This window comes from Pseudonaja textilis, chromosome 2 (assembly GCF_049901715.1).
Source record: "Pseudonaja textilis isolate UNSWEBS1 chromosome 2, rPseTex1.2, whole genome shotgun sequence".
Classification (NCBI taxonomy): Eukaryota; Metazoa; Chordata; class Lepidosauria; order Squamata; family Elapidae; genus Pseudonaja; species Pseudonaja textilis.
In genome coordinates, this window is record NC_141991.1 from 47,389,309 (window position 1) to 47,409,247 (window position 19,939).

Here is a 19,939-nt window from a genome sequence, read left to right on the forward strand (position 1 = left end):
AAAAAAAACACCACACATACACACACACACACACACACATCAGGTTCATTTGAACCACCAACATGGATATTGTAGATCAGGGCTCCCCAACCTCCAAGTCACGGACCGGCACTGGTCTGTGGCATACCAGAAACTGGGCCACGCAAACAAGTGAAGCCCCATCCACCGGATGCAGGCAGCACATGAAACCACACCCCTTCCAGTCCATGGAAAAACCTCTCTCCACAGAACCTGGTGCCCAAAAGGTTGGGGCCACTGCTGTAAATGCTGCATAAAAAGCACTTTATTATAATCAAGAATATAGTGTACAGTCCTTGACTGAAGACCACAATTGAGCCCAAAATTGCTTTAATGGTTACAAATAGTTTTGAGTTTCTCCACTTATCGTCCAGCATCTTAGTCATTAACCATACTGCTCTCAACTTTGGTGGTGAGTCTCAATTCAGGAACATATTCCTATCATTTTGCCTGTAATATTAATTTTGCAATGTCAAGGTACAGTATAGGTTTTTTAGAGAAATCCACTAATAAGAAACAAGAAGTGTTCAGAAAAGGTGCTAACAAGGTAAGATAATCCTTCTCTAGTAACAGAAAGCAACAAATGTATTATTTTTAATGTCACTTTTTCCAGGGTGATCAGAATAATGCAAGCCACATATTTCCTCCTGTGCAAATTTATTTCCACAACTGGGCTGAGAAATGATTGGTCCAAGGTAATTTAGTAAGCATCATAGTTGGATGTAGATTTGAACCAAAAATCTATCCACCAGTCTCATGACTAGTTGTTCTGACCCAGGCTTCGTCAAACTTAATAAAACACAAACTGCATTCCCAGCCAAAAGACACAGTTCCTCCAGATAAGAGCATGTGCTGCCGAATGCAGCCAAGAAACAGAAGTCCAATTAAGGCTAACATAAACCAACCCAAACACTCAGAAAAAAACAACCAGAGTACAGAGCTTCATGAAGGACTCAGAAATTACTGAACTACTTTGCTTCCTGCAAAGCTCTTCATCACTGAGGTCTGACTTTTATCCCTTTTATCCCTGGCAATCACTTCCCAGCCTTACTCCCGAGGCGTCCCTACTGCTTCAGATGCTCTCGCCTTCTAGCAGCTCTGCGCACACACGCACTGGGAACAGGCTCCCCAGGGTCCTCTGCTTCGCTGCTGCCAGACTCCGAAGGCTCCAAAGGTAGCACCTCACTCTCAGATGGTCCTGGCTCCATCTCCGCTTCAGATGCAGGACCCTCGTCCAAGTCCTCTCCAGACTCCCTGACTGGTTCCCTTTTGTCCTCACTGTCCAATACCTCTGCCATCTGCACAACACTATTGCTCCTCCATGTGAAGAAGAAACTTGCACCAACCTTATTACAGACACAAGGTATCTGCATACACTAATCATCGCCATGAAGATATGGCTATATATTATTTATTTATTGAATTTATATTGCCGCCTATTCACACATGGTGTCTCAAGGCAGCTTACAGAATATAAAAACTCATTTAAAACAATAAAATTAATTAAAAAGAATCAAATAAATAAATATAATAAAATAAAATAACCTCCCCCACCCCAGCGACAGCACCTCACATGAAATAGCAGGAGAAGCTCAAGGACTGGGCGCCCATGGCCCAGGGCCCTAGGCAGCCCATGCTATCATCTGGGGGGGAGCCTGCATGGCCCGAAAGGCTCCTCCAGTGGATTAGGCCCTGACACCTGCCCTAGTCCCACCCCTGACATAAGCGATCTTGAGCTGGCCACGCCCATCCCAGCCATACCCACCCTGTCTACCACGACCACCGAGCCATGACCACCCCACAGAGGGCAACAAAATTCCTGATCTGGCCCTCAATGAAATCAAGTTTGACACCCCTGACATAGACTTTTATTTACTCAGGAATTAGTATGTTGAGTAAATAAGGCTAAGTCTATTAAATAGGCCCATACAGGATTAAACTTTTATAAACAATTATTTTTTTATTTCTCCACATGGTCTGAATATTTCTAAAACATTTAGACACAACAGATACACAGGATGCTCTTAGAGCACAATTGCTAGGATTTTGTTAAATAATGTGAAATCATGCTGTGTTAACTACCCTAATAATTACTAAATTTAAGCAAGAGTTACTGAAGGGAAACAAAATTAACGTTGTCAAGATTAAAAAAGGCAACCAATGGATGCAATGAAAAAGAAGCTTATAGTCTGTACTGTTTTCCTGTGTATTCAGAGTTTAATGCTATTTCTATTATTTGCAGCAACCTACTACAGATTTAATAAGCTATTCAAAACTTAGCAATTAGAGAAACTGTAGAATTGGAGCAGGGCTGCAGGTTAAATACATCTGACACTGCTTCATATTCTATTGTTAATTTTATTAAATATTTCATTAGATGGGGAGAAGGATTTTTATTATGCATTCTGGCACTGTACTATATTCATATGTGAAGAAATTATTAATTTATCAAAGAAAATCCAAAATAAATTAAGAAGAAATGTATACTGCTGATCTCAACAAAGGCAAGCCTCCTTCTCTCTACCCCTGTTTATTACAATTGTGAGGAAGTAAGACATCTGGATTAATCCTAGCAGAATTTGGATTATTACAAAGAGAAGCCTAAGAATTTATATTTTGAAATAAAGATATGCAAGCTTGCTTCTGCTCATAAGACACATATGGCTAATACACAAAAGACATACAATATGCCATTGAGGCTTGGAAAGGATTTGAAGATATGGCATCTGATGTAAATGCTATGTCAGCCTTTCAGAACCAAACAGCCCCTTGAAGAAAATAGCAATAGGCTTATATACTACTTCATAGTGCTTTGCAGTCCTCTCTAAGCAGTTCACAGACAGCATATTGTCCCCAACAATCTGGGTCGTCATTTTATTGACCTGGGAAGGATGGAAGGCTGAATCAGCCTTGAGCCAGACAGAATCGAACTGCTGGCAGTGGGCAGAACTAACCTGAATATTCATTCTAAAATTACTGAAGTTTATACTGAATCTCAGCCACTGGTTCTAAACAGTCAGTCCACCAGGAAGAACAGCCAATAAAACTGAAATTGCAGTGGAAAGGATATCAAACCATAGTAGAAAAGGATATGGGTAGAAGCAATCAGAGACAGACCCCTCAAAAATGGGCAAGATCAAGGAAGCAAGAATCCCACAGATTTCAGTTAAGGTATTCTTAATGCTAAATACAGAATTTGGAGATGGCAACAGGAATTTCCCACCATTCTTTATAGTAAGTTAATGAAGGCAGAGCTTCTTTACTATAAGATGCTTTCCCCAGATTTGTCCCAGGCTTGAATTGCTATTTATGAGATTAGCTGTTAGTGACTTACCCACTGCTATGTTTCCCATTCCTTTCTCAATCTTCCCACAACTTCTCACATTAAGAAACAATCCTTTCACAACCAAAGTCTGCTCTAAAGAATAAAAGCCCTTCCATGTAATGATTCTCTCTCTCCGTATGTCCGTAGCAAGGTGCCAACATGCAGGAACATGTTGTAAATGATGTTTTTATTGCACATGTGCATATGATAGGAGTTAGTGTGCTTTTCAGGATCTTTTGTTTGACATTATACTGAAAGAAAGGATTACTATTCCTCTGGATTTGGCAATAGTTTCTATTTTTTCTTGCAACAGCTCCGTTGTAGCCTCTCAAGAGGAAGGCTTTTGCAAACCACCAAAGACCTGTATAAGAACATCTAGTTAATCTGTTGTCGGGGGGCGGGGGATAATGTTTGAAGATTTTAAACTTCTTTTTTGCAATGATAGAGGAAAGACTACTTGTTACTTCAGGAGTTCAGAAATCTCAATGAATTTAAGTGATTGGGAAGGTTAAAGCGGAGACAATGAATGAAGATTGGTTTATTCTGCTTGGACTGAGCAAAATTGGGTTTTAAGTGCTGCCTATAAAAATAAGTGGATAAGCTTTTACCTCCAAGATTCAGATTTAAAAGCTTGTGTTTCTTCTGTTCCATGTGTCAATGGTCTGCAAAGTTGAGAAACACATAAACTGAACTGAAAGTGGATTAGAAATTGTTTTGTGACTCATCAACCACACCATTCTTACAAACAAAATGGATTAGCCCATTCATAGAACAAGCACAGAAATAAACAATGCAATTAAATTAAAATATTCATTAGAAATCAGTAGCCTGCTTCCTCATCAATTTATATTTAACAGAATGTTGTGTTATTTTTTTCAAATAAAAATTACTTTTATTTATGCAAGTCATCTACTAATAGACTTGAGACAAATGGTAAAATACACTAACAATAATGCAGTAAATAAAAATAACAATGATAGTAATTCCATTGTGAATCTCCCAAATGCCTCCCAGAAAAGCAGGATTACCTTTCAGACAGACATGAAAAGGAAGACCATGTTCTCTGGAGAAGGATTTTCCATGGGAAAAATCCCCACAGATATCTGTGTTATATCCACTCCTTATTATAACTCATAGAAATTTGGGACTCTTAAGCAGTCTCCACTGCCATCTGACCATGAAAAAATGAATGGCTGCAAATGTTGCATCTCTACAAAACTAATCTGTAATACAAGAAAATTAAAAGATAACTCTCTAGAACTCAAATACTCTTTCTATGTTTAGATTATCTACCTTAGTAAAATTTAAGGTGTTTAATGCACTTTCCATCATTAAAGATAACTATTTCCAATAAACATAGCATTTCAAAAAAGTAATATTTGCAATGGTATTCCCAGAGGGATTTGTTAGAAAGAATATTCACAGACAGATTTGAAAATTGAATGACAGCTATGCTAAGTAATTAAAAATAGAAACAGAAACAGAAATATAAGAATATGATATAAAAATTAGACAATGAAATTTCCTAATTCAGTTTCATTTGTTTAAATTAAATAATTCATAAAAACAATGTACTTACAATATTGTTGTAAAAAAACCTTGCATGTACTCAACCTACATTGTGGGTTAGACAATGTTACAGAGTAAGCATTTTCATAATCATAATTTTGTGCTATTTTTTACCAATATCAGACATGTGATTTTAATTCTGATATGATATTAATCATGGATTTCACCCATTTTACGAAATCACAAAAGCACAGTCCCCTATTTTTTTTAGAACTGTACTACTATTCTGTCCATTAGAACTACTATCTTTGTAAATTAATCTGTCCTATAAATAGAATATCACATCAAATCTTAGAGTTGCAGTATTTCAAAATAGTCATCTATAATTTAGTGATATCATTATTAGACTACCTGAATTGCATTCCTCACACAGTAATCCCTGAAGAGAGTCCAGAAGCTTCATCTGGTGTAAAAATGCAGCAAAGAGGCTGTTACATGTTGCATAATCCAGGGATCATATTCTCTTTGTGCTGAAAGAGCTACAGTGTTTTAAACTTTTAAATCTCAAGATAGCTTCAAAGCCTTACCCAAGACAGTCTATCTCAACTTTAACCTCCCCAGCCTTCAAGATCAACAAGAAGCCCTTTCAAAGGCCTGTTTGTTGCCAACACAAGTGAAGGACTCCCAATCCTGGAACAGACTCCCTTGAGAATTGCCCTTAGCTCTCTCCCTGTTCCCATTGTCAGGGAAATAATAAAGACTTTCCTGTTCTGCCAGATCTTTTAATTATATGTTTAATGAAATCATAACAAGAATAATAAACCCACTGGAGAGACAGTTTGGTGTAGTGGTGAAGGTTCAGGCCTAGACACCAGGAGCTGGTAAGACTTCTTTTAGGCAGCTGGATGACTTTCAGCTGATTCCTCTCTCTCATCCCAACCCACCTCACAGGGTTGTTGTTGTGGGGTAAAAAAAGGAGACAGGAGGATTAGATTTAAATTATATAAAAAGGTAGAATTAAAATGTAGTATAACAGCATCTCACCCAGCTGTCAAATCATTTTTTGAGCCTATTCTTTTTGCTTGCTGATTGGTGATCAGAGAGGGGAAACTAAGAGGAAAAATTTGGGGCTCTCACTGACAGGAAAACAGCTTTGACAAGGACATTTTCCCCAAGGATTGTGAGTCCAGTAAGCTATGCAGTCATGTGTCCATCCTTTGAAGATGGCAGCAATAGTTGTCACTCAACCTATACCAAAGTTGTAATGAAAAGCCTTTAACATGGGTGGCACTCAGCTTTAACAAATAATCTGTGTCTTAAAAATCTGTGGTCAGCATACCTAATGAGATTGGAATTTCAGAAGAGATTACTTGAAGGCTAGCTTTGCTGTGTGACCTTGTAAAACATTCAGCTTTGTGGCAGAAGAAAGATCTGTCCTCTAATGTTTGGGCTGCATCATTGAAGTGAATAGATGGCTGAACTCCACAAGTGATCATGCGCAGGGCAAGGTGCAAGTTGCCAGGAGTATTTTAGGATGGGGCGCTGAAGTAATATCAGAATCTTGCTGTTCTTAACATTGTACATGCCAGGCTTTCTGCAGGAAGTTGAGCAAGTGTTTGGTCTCCCATGGCAACCTATAGGTCCAGGAATAAAACAGTATGTTTTATTTATCCCCAATCCAGCCTTTCTGATAAGCTATTGGGATCTAACAAGAAGAGATGATGTTCTTTCCTGCTTCCCCTTTGTGTTCCCTGTGAACTGTTAGATTCACAGCTCTACCTAGGCAGCTCTGTCAAACCTGGTTGTCTGCTACTTTTGTTCTTAGCATTTATCCCACTTGGTTGCAGCATCTGCTTGTTTTTGCATTGTGCTCACCTCGTTCTCACAGCAAAGCTATCAATAAATGATGCAGTGAGGGTTTTTGTTTTCCAGCTGGCTTGTTGCAGATGGAGTGTACAATGAGCTTCTATGCCAAAGGGAGGAATAGAACTCAGGTTTTCCTGCTCTTAGTTCAGCATCTAAACCAGTACACCATGCTGACTTTTTCAGACCAGAATGCCTACAGTAATTCAAAATGTTATTAAAATGTTATCTCAGTGGAAGTCTTCTATGCATTAAGAGTTGGTTTGAGATGAGGGGGAATGGAATCTAGTGATGCTCCTCTTTTAATGTTGAAAACATTGTTAACTAGAGGAAAAAATGTTCTTGTGAAAAGCTTAATGTGGGATTTTAACAGATGGATTTCTCAAATAACAGCATTAGCATTTATCTATGTGTATAGCATAGAAGTGGTGATTGTCTTCTCAAAAGATTCTTATTGGACTGTTTAAAGAAAGTTACAGCATCATTTAATTACATGTACATAAAAATTTTAATGGATAAAGATTGCAAAATTTCTTTTATGAACCTTTCAATATTATGTAAACACTACAATGTATTCAACATTGCATGAATTGTTAGCATTTATATAATGAATATTGTATATGTCAGTGTATACATTATAGTATCATTAGAAATTAGGCAGAAATTCTAAAAATAAACCAGCTGCAGAATCAAAATATTATTTGATATTAAGCTCTATAGTAGAAAATACACTATCTTCTTCTAATTTTTGTTCAGTTGGAAAATAAAATCATTAATTCATTAATTCATCAATTCATTCATTCCACAGGTTTTGTAACCCACTGCAAGCCACAAACACTCAGTAGCATATAATAGAATAAAATGTTAAATTAAAAAACAAAATAAGACAATACAACTAATAAACCCTTTAAAAAAAGGTTTAATGGCCACTGTTAAACATTTGTTCTGATTAAAAACATGGTAGGGCGCTGCTGTTTTGATGTCTTCACAAATTGCCAAGAGGAAATGGGCTTCAAATCTCTGGGTGCAAGGAATTTGGTATACAGAGATCCAAACAACTTAAATCCATATCTCTGGTGCAATGTTCCAACCTTTGGATAAATTTTCTGTTCTAATATAGCCACATTAGTATATATTTCTGATGCATTTGTTCAAAATATTTACTGCCTGTGGATCATAACTATATGATTTGACTATCAGAATTTTAAACATGTGTTCATATAGCAAATTATATGTTTTTCTTTCTCCTTTCTAGGAATAAAATGATGAAGGAATTTCATTCTGAGAGCTCTCAGATGTACAAATAGCTGTTTTAAAACTCCAATAAGCACCAGAAAATACCTTAAAATATATTCCATCATGGATGACAAGTCTGGAGGTAAAAGGAAGCAGCAGCATAGTTTGAATTTACTGGATCAAATAAAATGTATGAAAGATTTAACTAAAATGATTGATGTGGTGTTAGTGGCTGAAGAAAAAAAATTCCCTTGCCACAAATTGATCCTGGCTGCTTTTAGCCCCTATTTCAAAGCAATGTTTACTTGTGGGTTGATGGAATGCACACAGAGAGAAGTTGTGCTACATGACATAGCAGCCGAAAGTGTATCTGTCCTCCTGCACTACATGTACACCTCTGAATTGCATCTCACAAATTGTAATGTACAAAATGTGGCCATTGCTGCCTTTTTTATGCAGATGGAAGACGTGTTTAGTCAATGTCAAACCTACATGATGGATCACATTGAAGCTTCCAACTCTATAGGGATCTATTATTTTGCAAAGCACATTGGGGCAGAAGAACTATCTGAACGGGCCAGGAAATATTTGTACCAGCACTTTACTGAGGTGAGCCAGCAAGAAGAAATATTAGAGGTAGAAGCTCAGCAACTGCTAAGCCTGATCAGATCCGATGATCTGAATGTATCCAGAGAAGAGAGCATCTTGGACTTAGTCCTCAGATGGGTTAACCACAGTAAGAAGTTGCGTGCAGATCATCTCACTGAGCTCCTGAAGCAAGTAAGACTGGTACTTGTAAGTCCTTCATTCCTGGTGGAAGCTCGGAAAAGGAACACGGTGCTTCTGTGTAATTCCCAGTGTATTGACATGATTGAGGGAGCCTTAGAAACAATTAAAAAATCCAATCAACCTTCCCTCAGCCTTCGGTATGGCATGGAGACCACTACACTTCTCCTTTGCATTGGCAATAACTCAGGGGGGATCCGATCAAGGAAAGGTAATTATGCTGAGGCCAGCTTCTGTTACGCACCTCTAACGCAAAAGACCTACTTCATTTCTTCTCCAAAATATGCAGAAGGCCTTGGCAGTATATACACCGGTGTGGTTACTGAGAACAACAGTATTGTTGTTGCAGGGGAGGCGAGTGCTACCAAGATGTCTAGACAAAAGACCAGGAAGATTGAAATTTATAGGTTTGTATCCAGGGACACTAAAATACAAAATATTCCCATATCATTTCTGCTCCCAGCACCTAAAATTACAAAGGGCCACATAGAAGGACAAATTTAAGTGGTACCCCCCAAGCATTATTCAGTGCTGTGTGATTTAAAACTTCCTCTAAGCCTATGATACAACTACTAACATCAACGTTAACCAATGAATAATTTTCCTTTGGGTCCTTTTCTAGATCAGTTATAATGATGGAAGACAATCTTAACTAAATGCAAAAAAGTTTTGGACAATTCTAAGTCATCATCCAACTTTATAAATTATGTTTGCAAAATTAAAAGGCATTGTTAAGGGATGAAGTTCTTCTGGAATATTTTTAAAGGTTGGATGGAATCCTGCACTATTGTTTTATAAACATTCCATTGGCTTCTAAATTGACTGAACACAGCATATATTATATCTACATATTTAAAACAGGTCTCTCAAGCAGAGTTACTTCATGTTGTGAATGAAGCAATCACAGTAGGTGTATGCTCATTCATTAATGACATAATGGCAAGGTCTATAGTGCCCTCTAGGTGCCAGATATAATGCGATAAGCAACTTCTTTCCTTCTGGAGTTATTTTGCCCTTTTTCAGTCATGGGGACAATAAAAATGTATAACTATAGTGCCTTCATTTTGTGCTGCCTCTGGTAATATTGAAGGAAAATGAAAAGTATAGTCCTTGCCATAGCTCCCACTAAACTTTAGGAAAATTGCTTTAAATACATTTAGAATTGAGCTTCTAAGAATATACATATGCATTACTAAGTCAGATTTTGCCTTTTTATAAAAAAAAATAGCAAGCAAAGGGAAGTCAACTCAAACTGCAAGATGGGCAGTAAATAAATTAAATAATAATAATATTAAATAATAGTAATAGACAGATTTTCTAGCAAGAAATTTCCTTTCCTGACTTCATCCACTTTCTTAATGGTGATTATGCCCCTAGTTATGCCCCAAGGTTGAATGATTTTTTTACAGAATATTTTTAGCATAATTCAGCTTTTACTGTGGTGACATAAGGTCTTGCTGGGTTAACCTGACAGTTGCTGCTCTGGTTAATTAACATATTTATTCACATGGAGAGAGGATAGGAAACAAACAGAATATGTTGAGGATGGTGAGTAGATACTCATTAGCCAGTAGTGAAAGATATTTTCTGCTGTACTCCTAATATTCAGGTACCTCTCTGACAATAATGACTGATCAAGGCTAAAACAATTGGGGAAAGGGGGCAGTTATGTACTCAAACTGAGAGGGAGAGTGGAAGGGGGAAACAGGATAATATTCAGAAAAATTACTTCTATAAAACCGTAGCATTTGAAAAGATGTGCCAATTTATCCCATTGGACTTTAGTGAAAATTAAAATTCTTTTTTAACCCCATGTTGATCCCACTTAAGAATAATAGCTGTATTTGAGGAGAGAAAGTTAGGTAGAAATACATAGCTAAACTGTGATGAAGGAAATTCTAATATATCGATTCATTACAGGTATGAGGGTCGTGGAAATAGATTTTGGGAAAGCCTGTGCACAGCACAGTTTCGTGAACTGTATGCTTTAGGCACCATCCATGATGATTTATACATCATAGGAGGTCAAATGAAACTGAAAAACCAATATCAAATTACCAATATTGTGGAGAAATACTCCATGGAGCAGGAGAACTGGAGAACTTTGGCCCCGCTTCCAGTGCCATTGGCTTGTCATGCAGTTGTTGCTGTGAAAAACAGGCTTTATGTCATCGGAGGATGGACCCCACAGGTAAGAAACGTTGCTAAGCGTTTGAGGACATAGAGTGCTCTCTGAAGCCATTGTCTGTGCTTGTTAAAGCAGCCTTCACAGCTGGAATGTAACTGCAATCATTGCCATTCAGAAAAATTACAAAAGCTACTGCTGATGGATATGCTGACTTTCAGGCAGTAGGGTAACACCTCTTTTCTCTTGCCTTTTTAAAAAAAAAATCCTTTTGGCTTTCGGGTCTTAGTGCATATGCTGGATCAGTCTGTGCATTCAGTTAATGCAGTTACTGTCTGCTGTAATTGGTAAAGACTTTTCAGCCTCTCTCTAGATGAAGTTTGCCACTGGCTGCTTCTGAGGCTGAAGAATTCTGACTTGCTCAAGATCAAACAGTTATTATTTAGGAGGGAAAATGAGATTTTAACTGGACTTTCCGGTTTGTTCTCTTGACTAATGCAACACACCAATTCCAATTTTAGAAGAGAAAAATTATTTTGATTTGAATGTCACTGAGGGAGGGAGGGAAATTTGGTCTGCACTTAACGTGACCTTATTGATGGACAAGGAAAGATAATCTGCCTTTAACGGCAGACTTTGGGACTCATTAGAGAGAAAGCAGGAGAGCCAGACTGGTATAATGGTTAAGGCATTGGGCTAGAAATCAGGAGACTTCAAGTTCTAGTCCCATCTTTGGCCAGTCACTTTCTCTCAGCCCTAATGGCAAACCGTCTGAAAAACCTTGCCAAGAAGAGAGCAGGAACACTTCATAATTTGGACACAATTGAATGGAAGGAATAAAACCACACAAAGCAAATTAAAAATTATTCTGACTTCTTCCAGAGAGGGGTTTCTAGTGCTGCTCACTGATTATTCTTCTGTGGTAAATTAGAAGTCAATTTACAATACATTTTGCACACTATTGAGAATACTACTATTTTTATATGAGGCTTGCCAGACTGCCAAGCTAACTATTTTTTGTTTGCCATTTATATTGAAATAAATTCTGAACACTTCTGAGTCATTTGTATCTTTTCAGATATATGCTGAAATTCCTAACAATATAATCATGAGCATGTCTATATTTTTATTTGTCTAAAATTGTCAGAAAACATCAAACACAGTTTCACTGCAGTTATGCAGTGTGAAGTAATAAAAATCTGTTCATCTTTGTGCCACAAAAATTAAGTAACTTACTAGCCACCTCCTCTCCACTTATAATACATGCATTTTATTAGTCCACATTTAGCCAATAATTTCAAAGGTGGGGGGAGCCTTCTGACAGACTGTTCTGTGAAAAGTGAGGGTGAGGGAAGATTGATGTTTAAGAATTTAAATGAATGTGCTTGGGTCACAGAAACTCTATAACCAGGGTGAGAACTATAATCCTCAGTGACTGCAATCATGATTGTGGCAATGCAGGCAAAGAAAACCCCATACCTTTATATGAAAGCCATTATGAATGTCCACACACTTGGTATTATGTTGCATCCTAACATTTTCTCACAAGTGCAGGGTCCACTTTTTTTCATTGGTTGTGATAGGAATGGACTAACTGGCTTGTCACTCAAGCTGATGTCGAGGGTCAAGACTCGCCCAAAGTCACCCAACTGGCTTTCATGTCCAAGGTGAGACTAGAATTCACAGTCTCCTGATTTCTAGTCTGATGCTTTAACCACTAGACCAAACCAGCTCTCATATTACAGAGCCTTACTAAAGTCACTCTGAGTGGTAGCAGTGAGGGAGTTAAGGAAGATCAATTAGCTGGAACACATGCTGCTCACGTTGTCTTTCAAAAAGGATGAAGGTATAGCAATAACAGAATCTACAGCATTTTTTTCTGAAAAATACCCAGACTTTTCTACAGTTTAAATTTTTCACAGGGAAAATCTAAAATGTAATTCGTTGATGATGAAGGGGTATTAGCTGCCCTCTAAAAAGTGAGTGTAGCTTGCACTACTACCTCACCAAACATTGGATAGAAGTATTATTTCTATATTGGACTTTTACAGCTAGAAATGAGCTCTGTATTTTCTATCTTAGATATGAAAATGTGTTGTATAATTTCTGAATATGGCACTGCTACACATATGGAAGATTAGCAGGAAGCATTTTATTTGAATTTGTGAAAAACTAATATGTGATAGGATTGCAATTTGAGATTGGGTATTTTGCTATTATGCATACTGATGTTTCTGTCCCAAGAGCACAAAAAATACAAACGAATCAATTCAAATAATTATATTTTCTTATGTTATTATGGCATTAGCCTCTGATGTAAGAAAAGAAATACAAACGAATCAATTCAAATAATTATATTTTCTTATGTTATTATGGCATTAGCCTCTGATGTAAGAAAAGAAAAATCATATAGAAATGTTAGGTCAATATAAAGCTAGTTTAATTCAGGGAAATAAAATCTGGAGACTGTTGGGTTCTTTAGATTACATTTAGCTATTTGTAAACCTAACTTAGACTAATTCCATTTAATAAGATTTATTTCTGATTAGACAGGATTGGATTGCAGATGAGGCAATAAATTACAGTAGTGACAGCTAAACAGCTTTCAGAGAGCAAAAAGGGTTGCTGACATATCAATACAAAAACTGCTACAATGAAAAACAATTGAGGTCTGCAAATATATATTTTTTTAGAAAGGTTAATGTAAGAAGCCTAGTTCTGGGTAGTCTTTCTAGAAACTTTTAGAGCTTAAAATGATTGTGAAGTTTATGTTAGCTACTATATTAAATTAATAGTATATTGTGAAAACTTGAGACAAGAACTAGCCCTCCTTTTAAGCAAAATGAGTCAGTTGTCTCAGATATTAGATGCTGAAGCAGGGACAAAATATTAGTTTGTCACACCCAATCTGTGCTGCACTTCCCAATGTAGATTTGGTCATTTTGTTATATGCCTCATGAGGTAAATATATTAGACTAACTTTTGCTAGACCAAGTTCGTATTCCTTTTTCTGTGCTGAGGAAATTGTAGCCAGAAATGGCAAGACTATTTGGAGCCACGAATCTGACCACGGTTATGGAGAGAGGACAGAAACTAGAAATTGTGGGGAAAGCAAGCTTGTTAGATGGGCAACTGTCCCAGGCTAAATTGCAAGATTAGATTCAGGGGGAATGGGGGAAGAGTTGGAAGCATCACATGAGGAATTTGGGAATGAGAAAAGGCTGAGCCAAAGTGAAGAGCTTTGCAGAAGGACTTGATGGGCCTCTGCATGAAACAGGATGCAATTTGGTTGAATGATCAATCTCACAGAAATCTTACATTCTTATATTGGGTCTTCTTAACACCAATCTTGCATGAATTAGGAGGTTAATTGTGACTTCTCTCTCACAAAATAATTGGTGACAACCCATTTAAATGAACCTTTCAGGCTAGTGGATAAAGGTTTTGCCCCAGATTCTATTAGGCAAATAAAAAAAGAAAATAAAAAGCATGAAGGCAGTGTGTACCTTAGCAAATATATATTTCTATATAATTTCTATATAATTATATAATTTCTATATAACAGACCTTCAGATACCTGGAGATGTAGTTAATATATATAAATATTGTTCCAGTTCCTATTCTTTATTTTTTATTGTTTTATATATTAATTTAAACACAAATAATTTGGGAAAACACAGGAAAAGTGTTTGGGGATTGCCATTGAAATGTTTAACTTTATACAAAGTGCCTAATTTTTTTTAAAAAAATGATGCATCAAGTTTAGAAATAAAATCTAAAAGATACAATAGAAAATTAAAAGAGAATGAGGGGATGGAGAAGAAATTGAATAAATCAATATATCAGTCTTAAGGATTACATCATCTCAGTGATATTTTCTGAGCTGTAGATGAGATCAATCCTGCTTTTCAGTATATCATCTTTATAATTTAGATTATAATATGCAGTTTCATGTTTGTTTCTCTACATGAAAAACTACATATGAAATTCACCCGAGCAAATCCTACAAGGATTTTTGTAGGTGCTTAATTCTTATATGATGGCTTGTATGAAATTACCTGTTCCTTAACCTCATAATTCCACAAATCATATCGCAATCTTTTATGGAAAAGTTCCTTTGCGGGGAGAATTTGTCAGAAGAATGATAGAATCAGGCTTACTTACATAGATATAGTCTGAGCAAGTAGAAACAGACCCACAAACACTCCAGATAGCACTCCCAACAATAGCACTCCAGATTCCAAACTTCTTCAGGCACTTTGTGCAGGATTTTAATTTCTACCTTCTACTATTCGGCCCACAAGGAAGAACCTCTGTATATTCTTTAATCTTCTGTATATTCATAGTGTAATAATATTTATAAGCATTGACTACCTATCTACCTACCTACCTACCTACCTACCTAAGAGCCCTGGTGGCACAGTGTTTAGAATGCAGTATTGCAGGCTAATTTTGCTGACTGCCAGGAGTTCAATCCTGACTGACTCAAGATTGACTCAGCCTTCCATCCTTCCAAGGTTGACAAAATGAGGACTCAGATTGTTGGGAGAAGTATGCTGACTATCTAAACCTCTTTAGAGGTTTAGTAAAGTACTATGAAGTACTATGAAGTGGTGTCTACGGTAAATCTAAGTGCTAAGTACGAGAGTCACTTAGGTGAAAGATGCAATACAGAAACCTGATAAACAAACAAACAAATAAAAATATTGAATGTTGAATGTAAAATCATGTTCCAGATTATTTGTTTATCATAGTACTGCCTTCCATTGAAGAGCTCAAAGTGGCATTCATAATAACCCTCATTTTCCCTGCATTAACAGCCCTATGAGGTAGATTGGGCTGAAAGAGACTAATTTGTCTCAGCTTGCCTTGTGTAGACTTCCATGGCTGGGGGTGGACTTGAATCTGGGCCTCCCCAGTATAGTCAAACACCTTTACACCTTAACCACACTGGCTATCATGATCACACACTCATTACTGTAATGTGGCAAAAAGCAGCTCACAATGTGCGAATCCAGTTAAATTCAACATCACAGTGATTTTTCAAGAATTAAAAGAAAAGAATGAGGAACTGGTAGCCCACCAACTATAGTTGAACTACAGTCCTCATCAGTTCCTATCAGTGACAATGTTGAGTGGAATTGGGTGGCTACAGAGAATGCACCCTGTTTTACCCTCTTTTGCTTAGCTGACCATAGCTGACTGCAAAGAATGACCACACTTTATAGTAATCACTGCAGTAACTCTGTAGGGGAAGCATTTGCTAGAGACTTAAAATGGAAACTTTCTAGTAGGCTTTGTTCATCTGTTTTAGTTTTCTGGAGATTCATGATTTAGAAGCAACATATGGCTCCATGAGCCATATGGCTCCATGTCCACTTGCCCATCCAATCTTGTTAACATTTCTACTGAAGAATCCAGACATGTTAATTTTCTATATGTATGTAGTTTATGAATTATATTTTCACTGGCATCATCCTGGCATTTGACCAAAGAATCTATTTGTTTCAAATAAGGCAGCAGAGCCAGAGGTTTGAAGGCTGCCAAGAATAGGGGGAAAAACACAGATGGTTGCAAAGGGATCAAAGTCTCATTGTCTCTGTACTTCCTCTGCTGATTGAAGGTAATTGTTCTCATGAAGCTGAAAATATATGCATAAATAATTGCTGGTCACAGCCTAGTTAACTAATCTGTGAGAGTACCTTTAAATTCACCAGCTCTTGGAAGGACATGTTCCTGGTCTTGAAAGTATTCCTTTTTCTTAGCTTTTGTTAGTCTTACTACAGTACAACCTGTTTGGTGTGCAGGATGTTACTGGTGGTCCTAGACTTACAATTATTTGTTTAGCGACTGTCTATAGAGATTCTCAGTCATCCAGGTCATGGTTGTCCCAAAGGTGCTTTTCAAGAGGCAATTGGACTTTCTGGTTTTTCTTTGAAGACGTTTCGCTTCTCATCCAAGAAGCTTCTTCAGCTTTGATGATGAGGAATGGAAGGATTTATACAGTTGCATATTTGCATGACTTTAGCAAGTCATTAAGGTCACCTGAGATTTATCTGTGTCATCAGGGTCACCTGAGTGATGGAGGTGTGGAGCCTTCTTGGAACCGTTGGAAGGATTGTGCTGTAGTTTAGCGACTGTTTGAAGTTACAACAGCATTAAAATAGTGATTTACAGTTCTTGCACTTAAGACCATCATAACATTCCAATACTCACATGATCAGAATTAGGGCACATGACAAACTGGCTGTATCTATGATGATTGTGGTGTCCTGAGATCATGTGATTGCCATTTGTGACCTTCCTGCTTCTGATGAGCAACATCTATGGGGAAGCTGGATTCATTTAGCAATCACATGATTTAAAACTGCAGTGATTTACTTAACAACCATTGCAAAAGAAGATCATAAAACTGCAACTCACTTGCTTACCTATGGAAATTCTGATCCCTATTGTGGTCGTAAATTGAGGTCTGCCTGTATTCCCACTGATATATTGTGATGTGCAGCTGGAGGTAGCGAGCATACCTAGAAGTCAGTATGTCCAACATGAAAAAGTTTGGGAGATGTATGACTGTGTGAATTTTCTGGAGCAGAAGCTATGGAGTCTCATTTCTAGTGTTTGCAGAACATGAGACCTTGGGACTCCTTGAAAAGATCTGCTGCTGGATTTCAAGTATAGATGTGAGAGTCTTAGCAAAGTATAAATTCCCTACATGTGACAGAATTCAGCATTGTCCTTTGGTGTGGCTTTTTTATGGTTCAGTTTAATTAGCTTTCACTTGGTCACGGAGCCAAGAAGTTTCCTAAATTTCTTTCAATCCCTAGAATCATTCTATCCAACAGTTTACATTCTATACCATCCTATGACTATCTCACAAGAATTTAAGCTCTTTTGGTTTCTTCAAGACTATTTTATTTATTTTATTATCAGATTTAGACACCTCCCATCTTACTACCCAAATTACTCTGGGAAGTTTACAAATACAAACCATATAAAAGAAAAATAATTAAAAATAAAGTGAAACAGAGAGAAAAATAAAATAAAACAAAAGCTAAAAAAACAAGTTAAAACGTTAAAAAAGGCGGGGGGGGGGGAGGCTGAATAAGTGAGGGCCAGCCACACCTCTGGGGGCAAGATATTCCATAGGGTGGGGGCAACAGCAGAGAAGTCTCTTTTCCTAGACCCCACCAGTCAAAATGATTTAACCAACAGGCTCATAACTTACTTTCTCTGCCTAACCAGGTGTATGGGTTGATATAATTGGGACAAGACAGGTAAACTGATCCCATTCCATGAATGGCTTTAAAGGTGAAAACCAACACTTTTGATTGGACCCAGAAGCAAACTGTCACCCAATGTAGGGTGCACACAGCAGAGGTGTTACAGGCGCAACCCTAGAGATGCCCGAGACTGTTCATTTGGTTGCATTCTGCACCAGCTACAACTACTGAGATACATAGGCAGTCCCATGTAAAGCTTTTTCCTATCTTTGATTTTGACTTTCTTTTATAATAGTTGGTGAGACCAGGCTCAGAAAACAAAATATTAGACCAAAATTTTCTTGGCCTCCTAATGCCATGCCTATTTTACTCTGGCTTTTATTCCTCTAGATTCCTTCTAAGCCTTTTCTTAAATTACTCCATTGCTTCATATAATAAGAAAAAAAATAAAAAAGAAAAAGAATGTTTTATTACCCATTGAACTTAAACCTATTTCTAAATATTAACTGGAGCTCCTTCTTTGCATTTTGCTTCTCTGTATGTTGTTATTAGTTTATGCTGGTAGTGAGGTATGGAATCTAGAGAATCAAGGATAAATATCTAATCACATTTCAAACTTTGGAGGGTTATTTTACTTATTTCCTCTTATCTTGATCAAGTTTCTTAACACATTCTCCAATCATTTGATCTTGAAGGCAAAGTTCAATTTACAATTCTGTTTACAACTACTGTACTAAATGCTGGAACATCTGAAAGATACTTTTGTGTTTTGCATTTATATTTAAAAAAACTAAAAAAAATATAAATATTTATGAGTTTTGTTGAGGTTTCTGTTAACTGGACAGAACAATTATAATCTCTAAGGGCAAAAGTTCATTCTCCAAGCTTGTGAGTTGGTTTCTGAACATTTTGTTACCACACTAGGTAACATCTTCAGTGGAATTTAGGGAATGTCATTGTTGGTGTTCTTCTGCTTATAAGAGCTTGATTTGGACAGTAGGTCTTGTAATAGGAGGGTCCCATCAGGTTAGGGTCTTGTGATGGGTCTTGTAATGGGGACATCCTGTCAGGTGGGGGTCATTGGGAGGTGAAGAGCTGATTGAGGGGTAGAGGGTAAACTCGCATGTGTGGTGGTTAGTAGCATGGCTGATAATTCTTGTATTGGTCCAATTGAACTGGTGCTGTTTGGTGTCAGTGTGGACTGTGGGCAGCAATTAGGAATTTGGGATGTGGCGATTGACTGCCAGCTGGTGTTCATGGATTCTGGTTTTCAATTGTTGTGATGTTTGTCCCACATAGAATTAGTTGCAATGCAGCTGATTTTGTAAATTACATTGGTTTTTTTCATCCTTCTTGTCTTTGATTCTGGATAATTCCTGTGGCCGTGGGTTTGTGGGCTATTGTTATTCCTAGAGGTTGAAGAATTCTGTCTGTCATTTCTGATACTCCTTTTGTGTATGGTAGGGTTAGTTTTTGCTTGGGGAGTTGTGGTTTGGGTGCTGTGTATCAGAATATAAAGTTTTTCGGATAGCCATTGCAGAGAAAGATGTCAAGCACCCTCACCTGATGTGACCCACACCTGACCCATCACAACTCACCTGACATGATCCTCCCATCATAAGATCTACTGACCACACCAAGCCTTATAAGTAGAAGAACATTAACACTGATATTCCCTAAATTCCACTGAAGATGCTACCTAGTCTGGTAATGAAATGTTTGGAAGCCAACCCACAAGTTTGGAAAATGAACCTCCACTCTGATCCTACAGATATTCACCACTATCACAATTATAATCTCTATTTTAGATCCATACACAACTGCAATGACCATTCCTGAGCTTTATCCATGTAG

At 37.4% G+C, this 19,939-nt stretch overlaps 2 protein-coding genes across 5 annotated transcripts in view; one reads left to right on the forward strand and one right to left on the reverse strand.

Moving 5' to 3' along the window:
* The window catches only part of MGLL (monoglyceride lipase), a 164,551-nt gene that overhangs the window by 123,870 nt on the left and 20,742 nt on the right, over nt 1-19,939 (reverse strand). Inside the window, exon 1 of one of the 3 annotated variants that reach the window (XM_026723323.2) lies at nt 5,264-5,367. The exons of 1 other annotated variant lie outside the window; for it this stretch is intronic. In XM_026723323.2, the coding sequence (XP_026579108.2) occupies nt 5,264-5,315 (52 nt within the window). In that variant the 5' untranslated portion in view covers nt 5,316-5,367. Of the gene's footprint in view, nt 1-3,352; nt 3,370-5,263; nt 5,368-19,939 lie in introns of those variants that run through there. One more of the 3 variants, XM_087923786.1, reaches the window with a different exon arrangement.
* The window catches only part of KBTBD12 (kelch repeat and BTB domain containing 12), a 72,557-nt gene that overhangs the window by 7,495 nt on the left and 45,123 nt on the right, over nt 1-19,939 (forward strand). For both annotated transcript variants that reach the window (XM_026723271.2, XM_087923784.1), the window contains exons 2-3: nt 7,971-9,144; nt 10,658-10,928. In XM_026723271.2, coding sequence (XP_026579056.2) covers nt 8,075-9,144; nt 10,658-10,928 — 1,341 coding nt within the window. In that variant the 5' untranslated portion in view covers nt 7,971-8,074. The remainder of the gene's footprint in view (nt 1-7,970; nt 9,145-10,657; nt 10,929-19,939) is intronic.